The sequence below is a fragment of the Juglans microcarpa x Juglans regia genome, chromosome 2D, assembly GCF_004785595.1.
Source record: "Juglans microcarpa x Juglans regia isolate MS1-56 chromosome 2D, Jm3101_v1.0, whole genome shotgun sequence".
In the NCBI taxonomy this organism is placed as follows: domain Eukaryota; kingdom Viridiplantae; phylum Streptophyta; class Magnoliopsida; order Fagales; family Juglandaceae; genus Juglans; species Juglans microcarpa x Juglans regia.
The window spans coordinates 31,136,944-31,161,092 of NC_054596.1; the positions used below are offsets into that span (position 1 = coordinate 31,136,944).

Genomic DNA, 24,149 nt, shown 5'->3' on the forward strand with positions numbered 1-24,149 from the left:
TCAAATCTTATCATTTAAGTGACGTGGATGACTTATTCTACATACCGATTAGAGAATAAAATAATTAATAGTATACGTAGAATCTTTTTTACAATTATTTATATAATTATATTTTAAATTAGAGAAGTGCTATAACCATAAACAGATCCTACAAAAATAAACTTACAAATTGACGTAACTTGATGTGGTACATTATATTTATTTTACAATAAAAGTAGTTTTATAATCTAGCGAATCATATTAAGATACGATTTGGATATTGAGATGAGATGATATGATTTTAGATAAAAGTTGAAAGTTGAATAAAATATTGTTAAAATATTATTTTTTCATATTATTATTGTTTTGAGATTTGAAAAAATTGAATTATTTATTATATTTTGTGTGAGAACTTGGAAAAATTATAAGAATGAGATGAGATAAAACACTCTCGCTATCCAAATGGAACTTTAAGTCACGTCTGTTTGTGAGTTTAATTTTATAGAATTTCTTTATAATTAAAATATTTCCTTTTAAATTGAAGATATTTATATTATTTTCATATAAAACAGTATAGTAAAAAGAGTTGTGAAAAGATTTTTATGTGTATTATTTTCCAAATTAGCATAATAAAGAAAAAAAAGACAAAAGAAAAATGAAAGCAAGGGAAGTGGGGAAGATTTTGGAATGGTGGGGAAATTCACGGGTGATAGTTAATAATAATAATAATAATAATTAATAATAACGTGTGGATCGTAGCGGTGGTGACCGAAGTTGTGGTTTTGATTTAATTTGCAATGCATACATTTTTATTTTTTACTTTTATTTTTTAAATTTTTCTGTGTTTTGTTTTGGATCTGAGTTTCTCTTTTTCCCGTCTCTCTATCTGGAGTGTTTGAATAACACAACAACAAAAACAGCAGCTGCTGCTGCTCTCTCTCTCTCTCTCTCTTATAAATATGAATAACATCACCAATAATTAGAAGTTCTCTCTCTCTGGTTTGGACTCCGGGTCTTCTTGAACCTCCCAAATCGATATCTTTCCAGCTCGATCTTCTTTCTGCTCGTATCTTTCCGAACCTCCCTCTTCTTCTTTCGATTTCTGTACATTTTTACGTATATATTCGGTACATATATCTGTTTCTTTTGGGTAAATATTCGATCTCTCTCTCTCTCACTTGTGCTCCCTTTGCCTTTATTTGATTCTGTTTTCCCCTTGATTGAAGAGATCAAAAGCTCTCTCTCTCTCTCTCTCGCGTTGGCTGGGAATGGAAGAAAAGGAGTTGGTGTTGGAATAATAAACAGTAATTGTAGGCAGGGGTCAAAGAGAAGAGCATGTTGTGTTAGAAGCAGCCTAACTCGATTGTATGCGCGGTGGGAGTTGTTTCTTGGAGACTATTTCGCTGATGTATATTCACATATTATTCGTAAGTATAGAAAACTGGATGCAATTCTGATAGTATAATCCCTTAGCCAGAGCCTGAGCCCCTAAGGCTCGGCGGGGGAGGGGGTCGATCTGGAATATTATCAATGGCGTCGCCAGAGAATGAGCCCTCCTCCCACTTTCCCTCTGTCGTTGACGAATCCCTTGGTCCTCCTCCTGCTCACGCTTTCATGCACAAATTCAGGCTTTACGAGACGCGATCGGTAAATCTCTCTCTCTCTCTCTCTCTCTCTCTCTCTCTCATTTCTATTCCAAATGTTAACATCTCTTATTTTTCTTCTTACTTAGGTGAAATGTGCAATTAATTAAAACCTGTGTTTTGTTTTAGCATTTGGATTTTTTTGGTACCACATCAAATTCCTTGTTCAAATGGCATGGGAGAAAGGAAGGTTGTTGTTTGGACTTCTAACTTTAAGGAACTAATTCAACTTGTGCTAGTATCTATAATAGCAATATAAAAAGTTTTAGAGGTCTAGCTGGTTGAGGCATTTTTTCGTATATCTTTTTGATTTGGAGTGTATGGTCTAATTCTCAATCGGCGTAACCTTTGCTCACCTACTAATTTATATTCTTACCCCTTTTTGCAGATTGCTTCCATCAAATGCAAATTTCCCATTATATATTACTCATTTCCTTTTGGGCATACCTTTATTCAGCTTGTGGCAGTTTCCAATCATTAGGCATTTTAATTGATTTATTTATTTATTTATTTTCGCATATGACATAAGAATCCTAACCCACATTTACCATATAGTTAGAGGACCATCCCAATTGGCCGGTCTCATTAAATTTGACAGTGTATTGAAATTGCCATGTCAATGTCATATAGCTCGCTCTAAGTCATTTTAATATTAGTGTTAGTAGATTTTCTGTTGTGACATTCTTTGCTTTATAAATTAGAAATTTATCGTTAGTATTAGTCTTTGGCTATTAAAAGTAGGTGAAATATTTGGTTCGTGTGAAAGTCATCCTGTAACTGGGTTAGTGTGCATTGCAAAATCTTTGTAATATGCAAACTAAGTCAAGCAACTATTTACTATGTTTTATGCTGCAGAATTTTTATATGATAGGAAGGGACAAGAGCAGAACATATTGGAGAGTGCTAAAGATTGACCGGTTGGACCCTTCAGAACTAAACATCCAGGAAGACTCTACCATGTATACGGAACCTGAGTGTTCTGACCTGTTGAGGCGGATACATGAAGGAAACAAGTCCACAGGTGGACTAAAGTTTGTCACTACTTGTTATGGAATTGTCGGTATGTGGACCGAAGTTTGCATTCTTTCAATCAAAATAATTTATTGTTATTATGATCGTACTCAAAAGTGGTTTACTGTGTTCAGGGTTCATCAAATTTTTGGGTCCTTATTACATGCTGCTTATCACAAAAAGAAGACAGATTGGTGCAATCTGTGGTCACACTGTATATGCTGTCTCCAAGAGTGAGATGATTCCACTTCCAAACTCTGATGTTCAGAACAGTATCACGAATTGGAAGAATGAGAACAGGTCCCTATTCCCTTCTGCATGTAAATGTATTTTGACTGTGGTACTTGTTAGGGGAACTGTGAATGCTACTTGGCTTTGTATCTCTATTTTTGTGAAAACCTAGTGTGTTTAATGCTATTCATCCATTCTTTATTTCCCTTTATTTTGGGAACAGAAAGTCCGACTTTGACCACATTCTCTTGTTGTTCATCACTTATTATGCACTTCAATGGTAATACATTGAAGCATAGTAATTTTGTCAATGCAAGAATATGGTGCGGCCATGTTAAGATGAGGATCTGTTAGTCTGCACCCTTGGAGTTATTTTCATTCCTTCCAAGTTTTAATCTTCATTAGAGATCACATGAATTGAATTGGTAAAGTATCACATTGAATTAATCGCGTCTTCCAAACTTGGTTTGAATTTGCTGAGGCTAGTTGATGAAATTCTGCAACTGACAAGTGAAGCTTGACTCCTTTATTCGTTAATGTCTACCTGCCTATATATACAAAATCAAGTTTTATGGGGCACAATCAGGCTTTATTCTTTTGAAAGTTGTTTATTTAATGTGTATCTTCCTTTTATGAATTAGTGTGTATCCATCTATATCTACAGAACCAAGTTTATGGGGCACATTCAGGCTTCATTCTATTGAAAGTTTCTTATAAATGTGTATCTTTCTTCTTCTTCTTATAACAAATTGTTCTTGCTCTAAATATTGCCACTGTTGTCACTAACTTCTTCTTTGTTGGATTGATGACTCAGATACAAGAAGCTCCTGTGCATGGTGGATCTCACAAAGGATTTCTTTTTTAGCTACTCATACCATATTATGCGTAGTCTTCAAAAGAACTTGTGTAATAAAGACACTGGCCAGGTTCTCTATGAAACCATGTTTGTCTGGAATGAGTTCTTGACTCGGGAAATCCGGAATCACCTCCAGAATACGCTTTGGACAGTTGCTTTGGTTTATGGGTTTTTTAAGCAGGTGAGAACCTATAATGTTGTTTTTGATTGGACATAAGTAGGGAAATATGGTAAGGTGGATGGGAAAATTGAGCAAAACTTTCAAATAACTCTGCTATAGCTGTTGCAAGGTTTTCTTTTCCCGTTCAGTAGTTTTTTTTAACTATAGACTCAATTCTGGATATGAATATTACTTTTTAAATAATTTCAATTTCAATTTTACCAGGTTCTGATACTGTGTGCATGGCATTTTATTCATTATGAAGATGAAACCATTTCATTTTTGTTCTCAATTGTCCAAGTGATTGTACTCGTCTCATTGACATGCTTTTGTTTTTTGGATTTAGTTTTGCGAAGTGAATGGAATGCGGACAAATAATATTTATTTCTTGGACTCATAGTTCTACTAATTATTGTTATTGCTGGTTTAATAAATTTACCGAAACTCGATGACTTGTTTGAATATTGCCTACCCAAAATACAGATAATATTTTGTCCCTCTTTGAGCTTCACTATTTTATATTTCTCTGATGGATTTGCTATTTGAATCTAGGCAACACTTTCTCTATATGGACGAGAATTCAAACTGACCCTAATTGCAAGGCGTTCCCGTCACTATGCGGGCACCAGGTAGGGGTGCATGTAGGCTTTTCAGATACACCATGTGCTTAGAATGGGAATGGATGCATATATTAGAAAATTGCTTTTTCTTCTTGTGGTTTTCAATGGTTTTAAATTATTGCTAGAACATTATATTATGTCCGTCACATAATTAAATTGGATAATATGTTCTCATTTGCCATTGTAAAACAATATAAATTATGTACCATGGTTAAGATTGAACTTTACTTCTTATTTAGGTATCTGAAAAGAGGTGTAAATGAGAAGGGCAGAGTTGCTAATGATGTTGAAACAGAACAGATTGTGTTTGAGGATGTTCCAGAAGGGTTTCCCATGCAGATAAGTTCTGTAGTCCAGAACCGAGGCTCAATTCCTCTTTTCTGGTCACAGGAGACGTCACGCTTGAATATTAAACCAGACATTATATGTATGTCCTTGCATAAGTAACATCAGCTAACTTTATGCCATATATTTCTTTTACTGATTTCCCCCCTTTTCCAGTGTCGAAGAAGGACCAAAATTTTGAAGCCACCAGACTTCATTTTGAAAATCTTGTCAATAGATATGAAAACCCTATAATAATTTTGAATTTGATTAAGGTGAGAATATATTTTAAGTTACTTACGGTTCAAATATTAAATACATTTGATTGTCTGTAATTGATATGTTTTTTTAATTTATTTTGACATCCCTCATGGTATCTATTTGAATTTTGGCAATAAATAGTCACATGAGAAGAAGCCCCGAGAGTCCATCCTCCGTGCAGAGTTTGCTAATGCAATTGATTTCATTAATAAGAGTTTGCCAGAGGAGAACCGTCTCAGGTTTCTTCACTGGGATCTACATAAACATTCTCGGAGGTATAAGTCTAACGTGCTCAGTTCTTGCTTCTTTCTTCTTTCAAACAATGCTATTTCTTTTATTGGTAGTTTGATTTTTCCTGCAAATGCTTATTTTCTCCCTAACCGAATTCCAGCAAAGCTACAAATGCATTACTCCTACTGAGCAAAGTGGCTGCATATGCATTGACGCTAACGGGATTCTTTTATTGCCAAGTAACACCAGCCTTTAGGCATGAAGGGTGTGTGAGATGGCTTTTGTCTGGGTTAGTTTTTTGCTATCTCATTGTAATATCTTCCCCCGAATCATTTATGTGATTTTGATCATCATGATTCTTTATACATACTTAAAAACTTGAGTCAGTGCTAAGAGGTTTTGTTCCAATGGTCATCTTATCAGCCTGATGAAGTTATATATTTAAGACTAACTAGTTTGCATGTTTTCTACTAATACTGGGGGTATCTGATGCCATGGCTTGATTTTGAAACTTGATTCAGGAATTTGGACAATGATAACTTTTCGCCTCAGAGGCACTGCAACTGTGATAATGAGGATGATGATTACGTAGAAAGGAAACTTGGTGGTTGTAATAATGGTGCTAGTAATGTTGCTAATGGGAATTACCCTGTCAAGCCACCCATGTTTCAGAAAGGGGTTCTCAGGACCAATTGTATAGATTGCCTGGATCGCACTAATGTTGCTCAATATGCTTATGGATTAGCAGCTCTTGGACAACAACTTCATGTTCTGGGAGTCGCAGACAACCCAAAGATAGATCTTGATGCTCCTTTAGCTGATGATTTTATGGGGTTTTATGAGAAAATGGGTGACACACTTGCTCACCAATATGGTGGCTCAGCTGCTCATAATAAGGTAATTCTCACTTTTCATGCTTCTTCTTAATGCACGCTGCTTAGTAATTCCAAAATTCAATATATTGACCCCAAGGAAAGCCCAAGCCACATTTGGGCTTGTACTCAAAAAGAATTAGTCAATATTACAATTTGAACCATTTGGAATCATTATAAATCTTCGTTTTACCTTGTAAGGAACCGATGTGAGATTTGGCACTCAAATGCATTTTTTTTTTTTTCGGTAAACAAATTTTTATTGATCAAAAGAGTATACAAGAGCCCAAGTATACGGGACATACAAGAGCAACGCCTAGGCGTGCTAGTTTAGTGATACAAGGAATTCATGAAAAGTCATGCGATGAAAATCTATTACAATCGACCAATGGAGTAAAGTATTAAAAAATAAGTTTCTAAGCTCATCCATTGATGCTCTTGATCTTTAAAGATTCTTTCATTCCTCTCCCTCCAAATGCACCACCATAGGCATATTGGGACCATCTTCCATGTTGATGCAATTTGAGAGTTGCCCGAATGTGTCTCCAAGAAGCAAGGAGATCGCTTACCCTTCTTGACATCACCCAAGCCAGTCCCAACCAAGCAAAGACATCATTCCACAAAGTCTTGGCAAACTCACAATGAAGTAGTAGATGGTCAGCAGACCCTCCACTCTTTTGCCACATACCACACCAGTCCATGACTATGATTTGACATTTCCTCAAGAGTGAGGATCTTTTCCAAAGAAGTTTCCATACAAAAAATGTTGCCTTTAGAGGTGCCTTTGTCTTCCAAATGCTTTTCCACAGGAATGGATTTGTGTTGCGCGTGGTCATGGTTTGGTAGAAAGAGCGGACTATGGCACCAAAAAATCTTGTCTTCCACTCCCCCTCGACAAATGGGTGGAATACACAATGTCAAAGAACGCCGAAAAAACATTAATTTCCCAATTTTGTGCTTCTCTAAGGAATCTAACTTTCCATCGGGGAATACCATTGGAGATGATTAGATGGTCCACAATCGAGGCTTCCTTCATTCTTGCTAGACCATAGACTTGTGGATAAGTTTCCTTGAGTGCCCTATCGCTGCACCATACATCATGCCAAAACTTGACCTTGGATCCATTACCCATAGTAAGTGGATATCTCTTGCATGTGCTCTGACCTCTTCTTATATGCTTCCACAACCCCACTCCATAAGGCCCGCTCACCTCATTAGAACATCATCCTCCCCATGGTTCTCCATGTTTCAATTCAATGACGGTTCTCCACAAGGCCTTCCTGTTCATAGTGATATCTCCATGACCATTTGCCAAGCTGCGCTTTGTTGAAAGATTTCAAGTTCTGAATACCCAATCCTCCTTTAATGGGAGAGCATATTGTTATCTTCTTCATTTAAAGATCTCAATGCACTGTTATCTTCTTCATTCACCTCTATCATAGATCTCCTGCCCAATGTGGGGACGTAGTGGTGTTTCATCTTAAGTGTGATGTGATGAAATTTTGTATAATTTCTTTCTTTCTTTGGCTATTCCAAAACTGATCTAACAGAATTACTTGGTGACAATGCGCATTCTAAAATGGTTGCCCCTGTGCAGGGGGTAGGATCTGTCTTTTTATATGGGTTTTATTTTGATTTGACTACAACTTTTTAAAGGGAAGCCATATTTTTCCATTGAAGAAGCTGAACATGCCTAATTCTCAACTGGCAAATCCAGCTTTTTTTAACGTTAATCTGGCCCAGTTGATAACTGGTATATTTTCGATATAAAATAATTTAAGGTTTTGTTTCTTTTCAAATAATATACATTTGGCCGCTTCACTATGGGATGAGAGACATACCTCCACTGTCACTGCCACTTAGTCACTAGGAGGTGCTCTCTCCCTGCTACTCAGTTTGTATTTCTATGATTTGTTACTTTCCCATACTTGATCATTTGATAATTGAATTAAGTTTAATTAAAAAGTGTGAGAGAGGGGTGTAACCCTGGTACATAGGAAGCATCCAAGAGATTACCCAAGGAAAAATAGAGCTAATTTCTAAAACCAGAAAAAAAAAAAAAAAAAAAAAAAAAAAAAAAAAAAAAAAGAAAGAAACACTGGTAGAGAAGATAAGGAAAAGCAGCAAGAAGAATCCATCCAAGCAAAGGACCCTCAAATCCCCTAGCATCCTCTCCAAATCTAAGGAATAGCCTTCCAAATCTCAATTCTATGCCTTCTAAATTGCTCTGTTAAATTAAGCCAACATGCCAGCCGTCAACCGGGGGATACCCAAAACAAACCGAGTACAAGTGACCAACGTTCTCTACTCAAAATGCAATGGATTTAAAGGTGGTCTCACTTCCGGATCTTGTTTTGCATCAGTTATTAGTTTCTAAACATGCTTGAGGTGTGGAAAATATAACGAGGGGGTTTGGGGATTTACTATGTTGTGTTAGATTCAAGCTGGTTGATGGAACTAAGCAGATGGTGTGGGGATTAGGCTTTGAAGACAGGTTCTCTCAACATTTTTTAGCATATCCCAATGTAAGAATGCATTGGTTGCGGAACATTTGCATATCTCTGATAGTGCGACCCTATGGAAGGTTGCTTGTTATTAGACCAGCACAAGATTGGGAGGTGGAGTTGACCTCATTCTTCTTTAATTGTTTGTACTTCATGTGGAGTGGTGGGGCTGACAAAACCTGTTGGATTCCCTTTACGAACATTTGGGGTTGAGTCTTTTTATAAAGCGCTCTTCCCAAAGTGTTACCCCTTATTTCCCTTAGAAAAGCATTTGGAGAAACAAGTGGGGACTCTATTTTCTGAACTTTCTAACTTGTGGTGTTCTAGCTATCCTGGGGTTCAATGGAGGAACTGTTGCCCTAGTTGGTGAGACCAGCTCTATGTAATGGTCAACAATTGCCTTTAGTGCCTTTGGTTAATATTAAAGCATTTTGCTTGCATGCCTATCAAAATTTAAACTAAATGTAGTGCTGAATGTGTAAAACTGAAGAAGTTACTGGAAGGAAGGTTTGAGATTTCAACACCAAAGAATAACTAGACTATGATTTTTTTTTTTTTTTATAAGTAAACGGTAGTATAAATAAGAATAGGCCAAGCCCAGGTCTACAAGGTGGAATACAAGAGATAGGACCTATCTAGTTGCTAAAAAAGAAAGAAGAAAATCATGTACAGTTAGGCCATTAAAATCTACAGCACTAGCCCACAGAAGTAAGGTGCGGTATAAGAAAATTCTAAGATCCTTTAATGTCAGCTCCTTATCCTCAAATGTCCGCTCATTACGCTCCCGCCATATGCACCACATAATACAAATAGGAACCATCTTCCACACAGCTTTGATTTGTGGAGCACCACCCGGCATAACCCAACAAGCCAATAACTCTACCACTGTAGCAGGCATGACCCAAATCAACCCTATACGTATGAACACATCGCTCCACAATGCTCTAGCTATCTCACAATGTAGCATAAGATGATCCACTGTCTCGCCAGCTTTCTTGCACATACAACACCATTCTAGAATAATAACCTGGCGCTTCCGCAGATTATCAGTGGTCAAAATCTTACCCAGAGCTGCTGTCCAAGTGAAAAATAGTGCTTTTGGAGGTGCCTTATTCCTCCACACACCTTTCCAAGGAAAATGCATGTTTGGAAGCTTAGTAAGGGACTTATAGAAGGAGCAAACCGAAAAAATACCCTTACCTGCCGGATTCCACCACAGCTTATCTTCTCTCAAACCAGACATCCTCGTAGAATACACTTGACTGAAAAAGGCCTCAATACTGTTAAGTTCCCAGTCATGTATTACTCTACTAAAGATGACATTCCAATGGAGTTGATCCCCTGAACGAACCATGAGATCCGCCACAGAAGCCTCTTGATCACATGCCACACGAAAAACAGAAGGGAATGCAACTACTAGAGCCTCCTCCCCACACCAAATGTCTCTCCAAAATTTTATACAAGTGCCCTCCCCCACCAAAAATTTAGTATGACGAGAAAACACCCCCCAACCACGTCGTATATGCTTCCAAACCCCCACCCCATAGGACCCATTCCCCTCTCTAGTACACCACTCCCCTCCCATCTTACCATGTTTGCAATCAACCACTAATTTCCATAGAGCTTCTGGTTCCACATTGTATCTCCAAAGCCATTTCCCAAGCAATGCCCGATTAAAAGTTCTCAAATTCTTTATCCCCAATCCACCTGAAGGAATTGGTCTGCATACCTTATCCCAACTGACTAGATGAAACTTGAATTCATCTCCCATCTCACTCCATAAGAAATCCCGATAAAGTTTTTCGATTCGCGCCGCCACACTAGCTGGAATTGGAAATAAAGATAGAAAGTAAGTTGGTAGGTTAGAGAGAGTACACTTGATAAGCGTCACCCGGCCTCCTTTCGATAAATAGTCTCTTCCACCCAACCAATCTTCGTTCTATTTTCTCAATAACTGTGTTCCAAACAGACAAAGCCCGTGAAGCAGCCCCCAATGGTAACCCCAAATACGTCATAGGAAGAGAAGCGACTTTGCACTCAAGAGTGTTAGCCAACTATCGAGAAATGTTGACGTTTCCAACAGACACTAATTCTGATTTATCGAAGTTAACTCTTAAACCTAACGTTGCTTCGAAACAAAAAAGAAGCGCCTTCAGTGCCCTAAGTTGATCTTGCTCTGCATCACAGAAAATTAAAGTGTCATCTGCGAATAATAAATGGGAGACCGAGATAAGGCCCCTTTGTGGATCACCCACAGAAAAACCAGCCATAAAACCATGACCAACCACAGCCGATAACATCCTACTCAAAGCCTCCATGACGATAACGAAAAGCAGAGGGGACAAAGGATCACCCTGTCTTAAGCCTCGAGAGCTATTGAAAAAACCCTCTGGGTTACCATTGATCAAGACTGAAAATCTTGCCTTGGAAATGCACCATCTGATCCACATACACCACCTTTCCCCAAAGCCACATCTCTTCAGTAAGTACAAGAGGAATTCCCAGTTAACATGATCATATGCTTTTTCCATATCTAGTTTACAAATAATACCTGGAGTGCTGGACTTTAATCTACTATCCAGACATTCATTTGCAATTAAGACCAAGTCCAGAATCTGACGACCCCTTACAAAAGCATTTTGTGGCTTTGAGATTACTTTATCAATTGCCACCCCTAACCTGTTAGCAAGCACCTTTGCAATGATTTTGTATATCCCATTAATGAGGCTAATGGGCCTAAAATCCTTCAACTCCACCGCTCCAGATTTCTTCAGAATCAAAGCAATAAAAGTAGCATTCAGACTTTTCTTGAATTTCCCTGCCGAGAAAAGCTCATGAAACACACTCATAATGTCATCTTTCACAACCTCCCAATATGTTTGAAAAAACCCCATCGTAAAACCATTGGGACCTGGTGCTTTATCATTTACCATCTTACGAACCACATCCAAAACCTCCACCTCCTCAAAAGATCTTTCCAACCAGGATGCTGTCTGTGGTTCTATGGACTCAAAACCAAGTCCATCTAGTTTGGGCCTCCAACCCTCATTTTCTATAAATAGACGATCATAGAAATTCACCACATGTTTTCGGATCGCAGGGGCCTCTGTGCAATCACTACTGTTGATTTTCAGCATCTCAATAGAGTTAGTTCTCCGATGAGAGTTAGCCACTTTATGGAAAAATTTAGTGCTTCGATCCCCTTCCTTTAACCAAAGAGCTCTTGACTTATGTCGCCAAGAGATCTCTTCTAAAGTTAAAACCCTTTCCAACTCTGATGCCAACGCTGTCTTGCTTGAAGCTTCCTCTGGGGTAAGAGCCCTATCCTCAATAATCCTTTCAAGATTCTGTAACTCCTCCATTAAAGTTTTCTTTTGCTCCCCTATATTTCCAAACGATTGGGAATTCCAAAGCTTTAAATCTTCCTTTAACGCTTTCAGTTTGCCTGCAAGAATATAAGAGGGGGGGTACCATAAAACTGATAAGAAGACCACCAAAGCCTTACCATCTCCATGAAGCCATCGCTTTTAAGCCACATGTTTTCGAACTTGAAATAACGACGACCTCCTTGAATACCACCTCCATCTAATAATATTGGAAAATGATCCGAGCATAGACACGATAGTCGCTTCTGACATACCTCCGGATAATGGCTTTCCCAGTCCGGCGATATTAAAAATCTATCTAGCCGGGACCAAGTTTGACTGTTAGACCATGTGAAGAGACCGCCAACTAGAGGGAGTTCAACCAAATTCAGGTAAAAAATGCACTCTGAAAATTCAGCCATGGCTGGATGTAATTGGGTGCTTCCAGATCTTTTACTAGGGAACCTTACTACAATAAAATCTCCTCCAATGCAACAAGGAAGTCCCCAGCCACTATAGATAGCAGTCATTTCATCCCACAAACGGCTTCTAATATTGTCAATGTTCGGTCCATAAACACCTGCAAAAGCCCACAAGAAATTATCCTCTACCATCTTAAAAGAGCAAGCCACTGTAAATTCCCCTACAAACTCCTCCATCTTCTCCACAACCCTTTTATCCCACATCACCAAAATACCACCCGATGCCCCCTCAGAAGCTAGATAGGCCCAATCTGTGTACGGGCAACCCCACACATTTCTCACGAGCTTTCTGTTTACCAATTTCAGTTTGGTTTCTTGTAAGCATACGATATCCGCCTTCCAATCCCGAAGTAGATTTCTTATGCGTAGCCGTTTATTAGCCTTGTTCAACCCGCGAACATTCCAAGACACAATTTTTGGCTTCATAAAGACACAGTCAACCCCTTCCCCTTGGACCTAACGCGGCTTGAGCTACCCTCATTCAACGACCAATTAAGCCTATTAAGCTCCCTTTTCTTCTTAGAATCAGCTTTCGTGGACTAAATATGACTCGCCTCAATGGACGTGAGGAGGGCCATAAACTGTTCTTCATATCCCACACATTTCATACCCACAACCTGTTGTATGTCCTTTACCGTTTGGAATACCCACTCAGAGAATTCAAAGTCATTCGGTAATGAACAATATAATGGAAAAGGCTCCCTTACTACTTCGTCTCCCTCCCCCCCGAACAGATTATTTCCTTTCCATTCTACTACAGTGCCCACTTTGTCCACTGCAAGAGAATCCGAGAAGTCCATATTAACCTCCAAGCGTCCCTGCGATAACCCCCCAGCTTTATCTTCCAAGAAAACCCCCCTCCTTATTTCTCCTTCTTCCGATAGTACCTCCAAATGTTCGTTGTAGGTAGAACAAAGACCCAACTGAAGAGATGAGGGCTCTACGGTATGGATCGGCATTTTCTGGGTGTCAAGTTCTTGAAAACTACTGAACGGAGATGGAATCTGCGATTTCTCCTCCTCGCGCGATGGTAGAACTTGATCCACCACCCTCGCCAGCGTAACTTGAGTCGAGGCCGAGTCGTCGACCACCGTCAGACAAGTCTGTGAATGTCCCGCAACCAAAGGAGGAAGAGTTCCCTCGATTTGGCTTCGAACCAGACCCTCACGCTCTGGAAAAGGACCCTCCGACGGCGTAGATGCCTTCGCCGATGGAGCGACGGCCTGCGGCGAGACCATTGGCGCGGACACCTGCGGCGAGCCCACCTGAAGCCTCATCGTCTATGTTGATAGGGGCCCATGGACCAATGGGTCAGCAGCGGCCTTTGGAGTCCCGACAGACTCTGCTGGGTCGAGAGTAAACCTTGGGCTGAGGCCCATCTACTGCTCCCAAAGCCTGTCCCTTTCCTAAGCCCCCGTAAGGTTCCAACTCCTGCCCCAAAACATTGCGTTTCAGCCAACCAACTATATCATTTAGTTCTCCCAAGCGTGTTTTGATGACAGCTAAGGCCTCTACAATGTTTCCTTATTCGGACCAACATCCCCCCTGCCATCAATGTCGCTGGACTGACCCCTCTCCAAAGCTGGAACACCACCAAGCTTGAGCAATCCTGACGTCTCTAACCCCTTTGCAACCCAAGGCCCCTCCTGTCGACCAACTAATGCCTCCCTGCATGACGACGAAAGAGCTCCATGCAAGGGTTTCACAGGTGCAACACCATCTTTAACAGCATCCTGCAACACCACCATGAGGTTCCTCCAGCCCACACCACCTCTGCCTTCAGGGATAAAGATGAAGCTCCTTCTTCCACCACCTTCATACTTTGCCAGAACCATATACGTCCCTCTAGCATTGGAACAACTTTGAGCAATATAGCCTCTGTCCCTATCCCTATGAGCAGAGTAGAAACCCTTATCTGTAGCCTTCATACCACCCTCCAGAGTTCTACAAAACCACCTAGCAGTCCCCACCCCTACTCTCATGTTTTTCACCCCTTTGCTTCCTTTCTCACTCAAAAATACGTAACGCCCATCCCTGCTCACCTCAAAAAGCTTAGCCTAAATCACAACACGTTTCATGACTAGCACTATCCAATGTAATAGAACACTAACCAACACCCACAACCACCAACACCTACGCCATTAACAGAAAACTAATGAAGAGAAAACTAACTGTGTGAATATTTCGCATGTGTACGGAGAGAAACTGTCCTAAAACCTCATATTTCCACTGGGCACTGATAAACAAACTAGACTATGATACCATGATGGGTGCACACTTATAACACTAATAGCTATGCTCCTTGTAAGTTTAAAATTTAGACTGAAGCATTAGCTTTTGGGGGTTTGGTGGTGAACTATGCAGTGTTATTTGATATGGTTGCTAATTAGGTGCCTGGTTGTGGATCCACCCATTGACAACTCCTATGGGTGTTAGGCAGAGTATATGACTTCCATTGCTGAATAGAATATGAAGCTTCTTCCCCTCTCCCACTATGTTGCCTAAGTAATCATCTAAATTGATACTATCCTGCTTCATTTGTTAACTTCTTCAACTTCTGATGCCATAGATATTCTCCGAGAGAAGGGGTCAGTGGAAAGCAGCAACGCAGTCTCAAGAATTCTTCAGAACTCTTCAACGATATTACAGCAATGCCTATATGGATGCGGAGAAACAAGATGCAATTAATGTGTAAGTCTTGCATTTGAAACCTTGTATTACTTTCTAGGAGAAATGCAAAGTTTGTGCTGATTCTAGATTATCTGCCAGTCGTGCTCTATTCTACAAGTTGGAAATACATGTTAGTTTGATTCTTTAGTTGGAGCATCTGTTTTCAGTGTTCGGGCACTGTCTTGGCTCAAATAACTTATCCTCTGGCCTATTCTATGTAAAGATTTAGTGGTGATGAGATAAAGTTTAGAGTGTGGTCTTGCTGCAATTTTATTATCTTCCGGTCTTTGTCTCCAAGTGTATATATCCTCCTTTATTAGAAGGGCTAGTGTTTGATCCATGTAATTGGTGTCATTTCAGGAAACAGCTGGGGTGGGGTTGACATTTGGGTTGGTTTACTCCTTGTTTTTGATAAAACTGCTACCACTTTTGAAAGAATAAAATGTTAACACAGCTTATTCCTTATGCTTTTACTTCAAATAAGTTTTTGCATTCTGTATTACATTCATTCACTTTTCAAATTATTTGTGCAGATTCTTGGGTCACTTTCAGCCGCAACAGGGCAAACCTGCACTTTGGGAACTGGATTCAGACCAGCACCATGATGCGAGTAGGAATGGGCATACATATGTGGATGAAGATGGAAGGTAACTAGCTAGCTAAATGAAGCCTTGAACTCCTTCAGTTGATTGCACACGGTGGCAAAAAGATATAGGCTTAGGCAAAAATAGATGCATGCATTTAAATGTTAATCTGACTTTCTTAGTTTCTAGTTTTTTTTTTTTTTTTTCCTCTTTGCCTTCAAGGTATCCATAGTTCATGCACTAGTATACTTATAAAAAAAAAAGTTCATCCGCTAGTATATATGCATGTGAGATTTGGTGTCAGAAGTTATTGGTTTAATGCCAAGATATATCATGAATCATGTGCAAGATCAGAATTTTAATTAATAGCATGTAGGATTTACTTTGTAGCAATTGTTAATTGTTTTGATAGTATTAGATGCTGCTAAAGTTAGGGCTGAGACATTAATTAAACCAGTTGTGACACCATACCATGGATGGGCTACGAGGTACCTTCTGGGTGGGAACCGTTTTGCTTACTACCTATGTACTTTTTCTGTCTATTTTCTTCTTCTTATTTTATTTTATTTTTTTTGCAAACAGTTTTACTTGTCTGTGGCAATAGTGCAGTTGACTATTTGCAGAAAATTAGAAAATAGTATATAAGTTCCTTATCTTGATTTTTGGAGAAATTTGACAAGCACAATATAACGATTGTGCTCTTTCAAGTTTTTGCCTGAATTTGTCCACTCCAGCCAAAACAAGAACGATTTTCTAGATTGCTAGGTTTTTTCATGGTTATGCATACTGCATGGATTGTTGAATTGCGAATAATTATGCCGGCTTTAACCAATATATGTTCTACAAAAATTTGCTGCTGCAGTGTAGTTTATGGTTGCTATGTTTTCATTCTCTAGGTCGATTCTCAAACGATCCTTATCAGATGGGAACATACATGGTGAAAGCAGCTCTCCCATGTCAGCCAAGAATGTGAAGCATGCCTCTAACTCAGTTTTGCCTGAGCAATCACAAGGATCAAGCAACTTTCTATCTGAATCATCACCAGAAATATCAACTTGTGAAAGTGATATAGCTTTTTCGAGGTTTGTTTACATCACTTTGTCTTTATTGGACTCGCCAAGTCCTTTCTCAATTTGTTTAGAGGCATCTTGTTTTTCAGTACATTTTTAGATTCGATAAAATCTAGTCCCATCCCTGGTCAGCTGCACATTTCTCTTCAGTCGATGTGAATTTTGAGCTTTAAAAATATCTCGCTTAGCAACCCCCCCCCAAAAAAAAAAAAAAATGCTGTCCTTAAAGTTACTGCAGCAGTCATTTTAGTTTCTTTTGTCCTGATGCAATGAAGGAGTCTGGGTACATCATGTTCCTTGTATTGCACAACAACAGTGTGTTACAATGGGGGAAGTTTCTGGTTTGCCGACTCTCCCCTTCCTTTTGTATCACAATGCAAAAGGAGATGCTCTGCCGACTCTCCCCCTCCTCTGCACATGCAACACCAGTCTGCAATAATGATCCTCCTTTTTCTCAAGTTATCAGTGGTGAGTATTTTTCCCAAAGAAGCAGTCCATACAAAGAAAGAAGCTTTGGGAGGTGCCTTGTGTCTCCAAATCTTTCTCCAAGGAAACTGAGTATTAGACTCTTGAGTAAGGGCCTTATAGAAAGAACGAACAGAAAAAGTACATTTGCCTACTAGAGTCCACCTCAAAACATCCTCTTGCCGCCTGTTTGGTCTCATAGAATATATGAGGCTATAAAAATCTTCAAAGGTGCTTATTTCCCAGTCCTGTGCCACCCTACTAAAATTAATGTTCCAAAGGATCTGTCCCCCCAGTATCTCCATAACTTCCGCCATTGAAACATCCTTAGCACTTGCAATCTAGAAAAGAGAAGGATACAAATCTTTTAAAGCCCTATTACCACACCACACATCTCTCCAGGATTTGATCCTCGAGCCCACACCCAACTGAAACTTAGCATACCGGCTAAACACCCCCCATCCTCTTCTAATGTATTTCCACAACCCAACTCCATATGCCCCCCTTACTTCTCTAGTACACCAATCCCCCCATAAACTACCATATTTCTTCTCAATTACCAATTTACATAGATTGTCTGGTTCCCTGGCAAATCTCCACAGCCACTTGCCTAATAACGCTCGATTGAACACCCTTAGATTTCTAACCCCCAAACCTCCACCAGAGATAGGACAACAAACCTGCTCCCACTTTACCAGATGAAACTTGAACTCCTCCCCCATACCCCCCCAAAAAAAAAATCACGTTGGAGCTTCTCAATACGATTCGCCACACTAGCTGGTATTGGGAAAAGAGATAAAAAATAAGTAGGTAGGTTTGAAAGTGTACTCTTTATCAAGGTAGTCCTTCCACCTTTCGACAAGTATATTCTCTTCCACCCCACCAATCTCCGCTCTATTTTCTCGATCACTGTATCCCAGACCGAAGGTGCCCTTGATGCACTCCCCAACGGAAGTCCCAGGTAAGTCATAGGAAAGGAGGATATCTTGCACCCCAATGTTTGAGCCAACTGACGTATGTTAGAGACTTCCCCCATTGGCACTAATTCTGATTTCTCCCAGTTCTCCTTCAAACCAGAAACTGCCTCAAAGCAAAATAGTATGGCCTTCAGAACTTGCATCTGGTTTCGAAGACCAGGAAAGATCGTTGGAGGAGCTTAAAGTTTTATTTTTTAGCACTCTTTGTAGTTGGGCTATTGCTGTGGATTTTAATGGCATGACCCTTCATGATTTTCTTGCCTCTAATGTGCCTACCTAGTTAGGGCATCAGAGTTGTGTACTGGCTTTGCCATTCTTTGATCAATATAATTTATTTATTTATCAAAAAGAAAAAAAAAAAAAACAGCGTTACAACAAACTTGTGGCAGTTTAAGCTTTCCAAATGAATTGGTTGATGGACGAAATCATACAAACTAACAAATGGGAATTTTGAAATATATTACAATCCTTTCTTCTTATATTTTGAAATATGCTTTACTTATAAAAAAAAAATATTTTGAAACATACTACGAACTTTAGAATTTTTTAACCAAACACTCTTTTTTTGCTTGAAAAGAGCTTTTTTAAAGTGTTAATAATGTGTTTTCGTCTCCCAAATGCAAAGCCAAATAGGCCCTCTATTCTCCAGGACTATTGGGTTATTTTGGTTTCAAACCATGTAGAGAAGTTACAACGTAACTTTTTATGCAGTGGGATAAGTGAAGAGTTATAAGTTTTCATTTAGTGAGTTGGGCAAAGGTATGCACTCTGATATTTGGTGGAGGGTTTGGAGTTTGAAATTTGTTAATGTTCAACCGGACTGGGAAATGGGTGCGGAGATATCAACAAGAAATGGACGCTCAGTGAAGGTGGTAATAGACTAAAAGTTTGGAACGGCTTGGGGTAGTCCATGCTCAAATGAGGTAAATGGACCCACATGGGGTGGGATTGTAAAAACATATAAGAAAAGGATGGAGAGCCTTTTCTAGTTATAGGGGATGTGAGGTGGGTGATGGGGTACAGAATTAAGTTTTGACATGATTTATGGTGTCAAGATAGGGTCCTCAAGGAAGCTTTTTTAGAAGCGTATGTATTAGAGCATCTGATTATCCTGCACCTGAGCACACCTGCTCAAAACAATCCTCTGCTGCCGACGCACTACCAAAACAGAATGGAGAAACAGAATTGCCAGCTCAGGATGGAGGAAACGGAATAAAGGAATCTTGTAGAAGCATCTAGAATATATTTCTCTCTCTGTAACAGAATTACACTTGAGAAACTGCCTATAAATATGGTACAGCACAGTGTGCTCATGTATTAAGGAAAGACATGTGTAGCGAATGATATTATGAAAAGCAAGAGCCCTTTGAGGCATTTCATCTAACGTCTCTCTTACATTGCTTTTCTCTTCAGTATGAGATTGTGTGGGTGCAGAAAGCCTCAATAGCCAATTTTCTGGAATTTTCCAATAGCTCCCCTTAGTAGAATTGTCAATTTTTCCAGAGCAGCTGATGCCTTCACTGAGTTTTTTGTACTGCAGTAGACCGAGAGTTGGAGACGTAGACAAGGCCTTTTGTTGCCCTTCTGAGAGAGGGAAGTGCTCATTCATATTATGGGTCCTCAGTATTCGAGACAGTAATCCATTTCCTTGGGAGAAAATTTGGAGGACCAAAGCCCCTCCAAAAGCAGTTTTTGTTTTTGGCTGTACAGCTTAGGAAAGATCCTTACTGTAGATAACCCAAGGAAACATCAAATCATTGTGGTGGATCAATGCTGTATTTGTAAAAGGAAACTACTCTAACCACAAAAGAATCACACAAAAGTAATCTCACAAACTGATGTGGCTTAATGTTGTTTGTCAAATTATAAAGTTATTTTTATTGTAAAGTAGATCTAACGGATCAGATGAAGCCCATCAGTTTGTGGGATTATTTTTGTGTAATTCTTTTGTAGATGTAGTAGTACTCTTTGTAAAAAGAATGGGGAAATGGTAGATCATCTGCAACTACACTGCTTGGTAGCCACCAGGGCACTATAGAATACTTCTTTGGATCGATTCGGGTCAGCATGGGTTATGCTTATAAGGGTGATAGAATTTCTACTGATCAAAAAAAAAAAATGAGGGTGATAGAATTTCCAGAAATTTGGGGGGTTTATATGGCAGCACACAAATTGCAGCAATAGGGAAGATGATTTCTCAATGATTGTGGTGGTACATATGAAGGTAAAGGAATGATAGAAGTTTCAAAGATCATAAGCGGACATTGGATGAACTTAAATTCTTCTTCAACACTTTGTTACTTTGGGCATTTGCAATAGAGTTTAATTGACTAAGTGTCCATATTTTTGTGTACCCGTTTATCATCTTCCTTAGGTCTCTTTTGTATACATTCCGGGCATATGGGACAACTCCAATAAAATTCTCGTTGACATTAAAAAAAACAGCAGTTACTTTTGTGAACTGGGGCTTGTAGCATCAGCTTTTGCTGATTGAAGTATGGAAGATATATTTTCAGGTTTAGGTCCACAATCCACCACCTCCAGAATCTATAGGGATTATGATCTCAAAACTAGTGGATGTTTTGGAAGAAATCTATAGGCCAAAGAAATAGAAAAGGATTAAATGGGCCATTCATATTCTAACTGGAACAAGTGATAATGGACCTAATCATTGGGTGGGCCAGTCAGGATATTGTTGAAGTCAAGCCCAACCTCCAGCCTAAGCTCAAAGGCAATCTATTTTTGGCTTTCTTATGGCTTTGTTGCAAGGATCAGTGCGTTGGAGACGAATTTCAAGACTCCAAGAGTAATCTTAGAGAGCCAATGAGAAATATCCCTGCCCACCCAGATATGCACACATATGAGATGATGCTACAAACACTTGAAGAGAATGGATGGAAGGTGCTTACTGGAGTAATTTTAGGGTAAAAGAAAAGCCTATAATCCTCGAATGGTTCTCCAAAAACTATGTTCAAAGAAAAAAGTGCGTATGTGTTTTGGGCTGGACTGGATTTCTGGCTTGATGGGCGTCAAATAAGTGTCTAAGTTGCCTGAAATACCTGCTGGTGTGTCTGATTATGATCAGGTCCTCGTGTTCTGATTTGGGAGGGAGTTTATCTGCTTGCGAATTAAACATGTTCGAGTAAGAAATGCGTATTTGGATTTGTATCAACAACCTTGTCTTATGTGTCAGCATGTATTGACACTTTCACTGTATCTCTTTGAACATGTATGTATTTAGTTAGTTTATGCCATCTTACTTTGTGTATTTAGCAATTAATTGAGTGATACTACCTTTCTTATGTTCATATTTGTGAACACAATCGTTGCAAACAGACTATATGCAGCACAGTTTTCTTTTGGGATTCATAAACTCATGTTACTTGATGATTCCTTACCTTATTTGGCTTATTTCCTGTGGTGTGGATGTTTTCATGCAGGTATACCCCATCAATACCTCGCAGGCAGCTTTTTGGAGATATGCAAAGAGATCGATGCCTTGAAACCAATCATATTTACTTCTCAGAACATGGAGATATGTCCAACTGCTCAAATTTTCTTGACCTTGACTGGTTATCTTCCTCTGGGAATTCATGCGAGGAAGAGCAATTCGAGAGGTAATTTTTTAATCAGCTCTAAGAAAGTGATAACCTTGTTAATAAAATATTCGGAAAGCCCAAACATAAAAAGAGCCACCTAAGCACAAGAGAAGGTTAAAGCAATGATCGGGAATTTCTTCGGTACAATGTTGTCACTTCATAGAAAAGGGCTTAAAGTTAGAACTATATCCAGATCACCCTTCCCCATATCCTACATTGGAAGGTTTGATGCTGGCTAATGGCTGTTTTTTGGCTAGGTGGATTAATGAGTTGTTTGTTTCTTTTTACTAGTTTGGTTCCCCTAGTTACTGTGGCTAGGATGTTATCTAATCTTTGAACTATAACTGAGGAAGCTAATTTCCCTCCATCAAATATGTCCACAGGTCATCGCTCACAAACTCTTCAGTTGCTGGGTTATCGTCAGAAAATGTTGTCAATGGAGTGATAGGAGAAACTACCCCCTCCACTAGTGAATATGGATCCAGCATGAAAGTAAGTACCCGCCTTTGGACTTTGGGAGCTTATGTAAGAATGTTATTGATCGACAGTATCTAGGTAAAAGTTGCAACTGTTTAGGAATTGGCCTGCACTAATTTCTTGTAGATCAAACTTGAAGCTCTCGTAGATACAAGATATCTTGTTTTCAGTAATATCTTTGACCATCATCTTTATTTCAATCAAATATATAGTGATCAAGGAATTATATTTGGAATAGTTGTTTTAGCTGTATACTTTTGTGCACTTAACGTTCACGTATGGAGTTTGCACAATAATGATGTTTGATGCATACTGAGCTGATTTTTGGTCATACTGGTTCTCTAGTGGATTGTGCTCTTAGTTATCTTGATTTGATCTTCAATTGTTGGTTGGTCCATCGGAAATACATTTTTAGCTTCAGAAGTTGGAGAAAGCTTACTGAAGGTTCTGTTGATATGCGCTGATGTTTTGTCTTTTCCTGTGTCATGTCATGTAGGGGAGGGAGCAGACCGGAACAGAGCTATCTTATGGTATTGCACAGAATTCCGATGTTCTTGAGGATTTTTCAGATGGCTTTGTGCACTGGGTGAACCATGGAGAGACACTCTGCCATTAAAGTTAGGCTAACTTTTTCCACCCTAATTCGATATATTCTCACTCTCGTTTCTCAGGCTGCTGTAACTGATCCATGGAGAAGAGACCATATTGAGTATAGCAAGGGTAGCGGGAACAAGAGAGATCAGAAACGGAGAATCCGGCAATTTTTCTGTAAGATGTTTTCCCACGAAGCAATCCTCTGGGCGCTCCTCATCTATGACTTGCAGCATTAAGTTCCATCCGAGAAACCACGATCAAAGAACCCAATACCAAAGTACAAGAGTAAATAGGCGACAATTAAAAATTCTTTTTGGAGCTCATCTTCTTCCTTCTTAATCCTAGTATTCGCGGACTCGTAGGGATGCCGCTTTTGTAAATATCATCATTCTACTCGACCGAGCTCCAGTTTCAGAATTGCAGGTCATTGATTCTTTATATTGCTTCATGTTTATTTGTGGTCAAGCGAGATCCAGGTACTGTAGAACTCCCTCCCTCCCTCTTTTGATATGTGTAATTGTAGCCCCCCCCCCCCCACAAAATAGACGTCTGTTTACATGGACCTTTTCTTATGGGTAGGTATCTACAAAGGACTTCTGTTCATTGATTGAAATGGACACTTCTTTTAAGCTTAAACTTTTGTAAGTTTTTGCTCCATCCAATGTTAAAAAGTGAGAGAGGAAAAATCCTAACATTCAGAGACAGAAAGAATGCTCATGTATATAAAGTGTTTAGCATGTTTAGAAAGGTTTGTTGGGATAAGGACATCCATGATATTGGAGTCCATCGACTTTAGGGAGCAATGAGAATCTTTTGAAAATAAATTTCACTATCGAGGCACGTGCTAGTTTTTTATGCTATTTTCTGACTACATTGCATAGAGGATTATTCAGATAAAAATAATTATTATTTTGAGGAATTAATATCATCGCATTTGTTTGTTGTAAAATGAATTATAAAATAATTTTATAAAGGGAATGTTATACACCATTCACCTCCACACTTTTAGTTTTTTTTTTTTTTTTTTTTTTTTTTTCTTTTCATAAGGTGCAGGATAGTAAATAGTAACTTATGAGAATAATTTTTCTTTTATAAATATCATTAATCTTTGAATTTACGCAATCCCGGGCCTCTTTTTGTTTAATTTTTTAGTTCTTCTGAAGATTAAATTTAA

General features: G+C 39.1%; 1 protein-coding gene across 3 annotated transcripts; it reads left to right on the top strand.

Moving 5' to 3' along the window:
- Window positions 1–823: 823 nt before the first annotated feature.
- On the top strand, window positions 824–23,799 carry LOC121248959 (phosphoinositide phosphatase SAC3). Of its 3 annotated transcripts, none has more exons than XM_041147588.1 (17): window positions 824–1,626; window positions 2,478–2,682; window positions 2,768–2,933; window positions 3,679–3,901; window positions 4,433–4,509; window positions 4,740–4,927; window positions 5,002–5,099; window positions 5,227–5,360; window positions 5,477–5,605; window positions 5,838–6,213; window positions 15,109–15,230; window positions 15,743–15,856; window positions 16,690–16,875; window positions 21,746–21,922; window positions 22,288–22,396; window positions 22,878–22,911; window positions 23,053–23,799. In XM_041147588.1, exons 1-17 carry the CDS (start codon window positions 1,510–1,512, stop codon window positions 23,064–23,066), a joined length of 2,469 nt encoding a protein of 822 aa, XP_041003522.1. In that variant the 5' UTR covers window positions 824–1,509; the 3' UTR covers window positions 23,067–23,799. The 3 variants fall into 3 exon arrangements, with proteins under 3 accessions (XP_041003522.1, XP_041003521.1, XP_041003520.1); XM_041147587.1 differs by having other exon boundaries at window positions 825–1,045; window positions 1,206–1,626; window positions 22,878–23,799; XM_041147586.1 differs by having other exon boundaries at window positions 825–1,626; window positions 22,878–23,799.
- The last annotated feature ends 350 nt before the right edge of the window (window positions 23,800–24,149 follow it).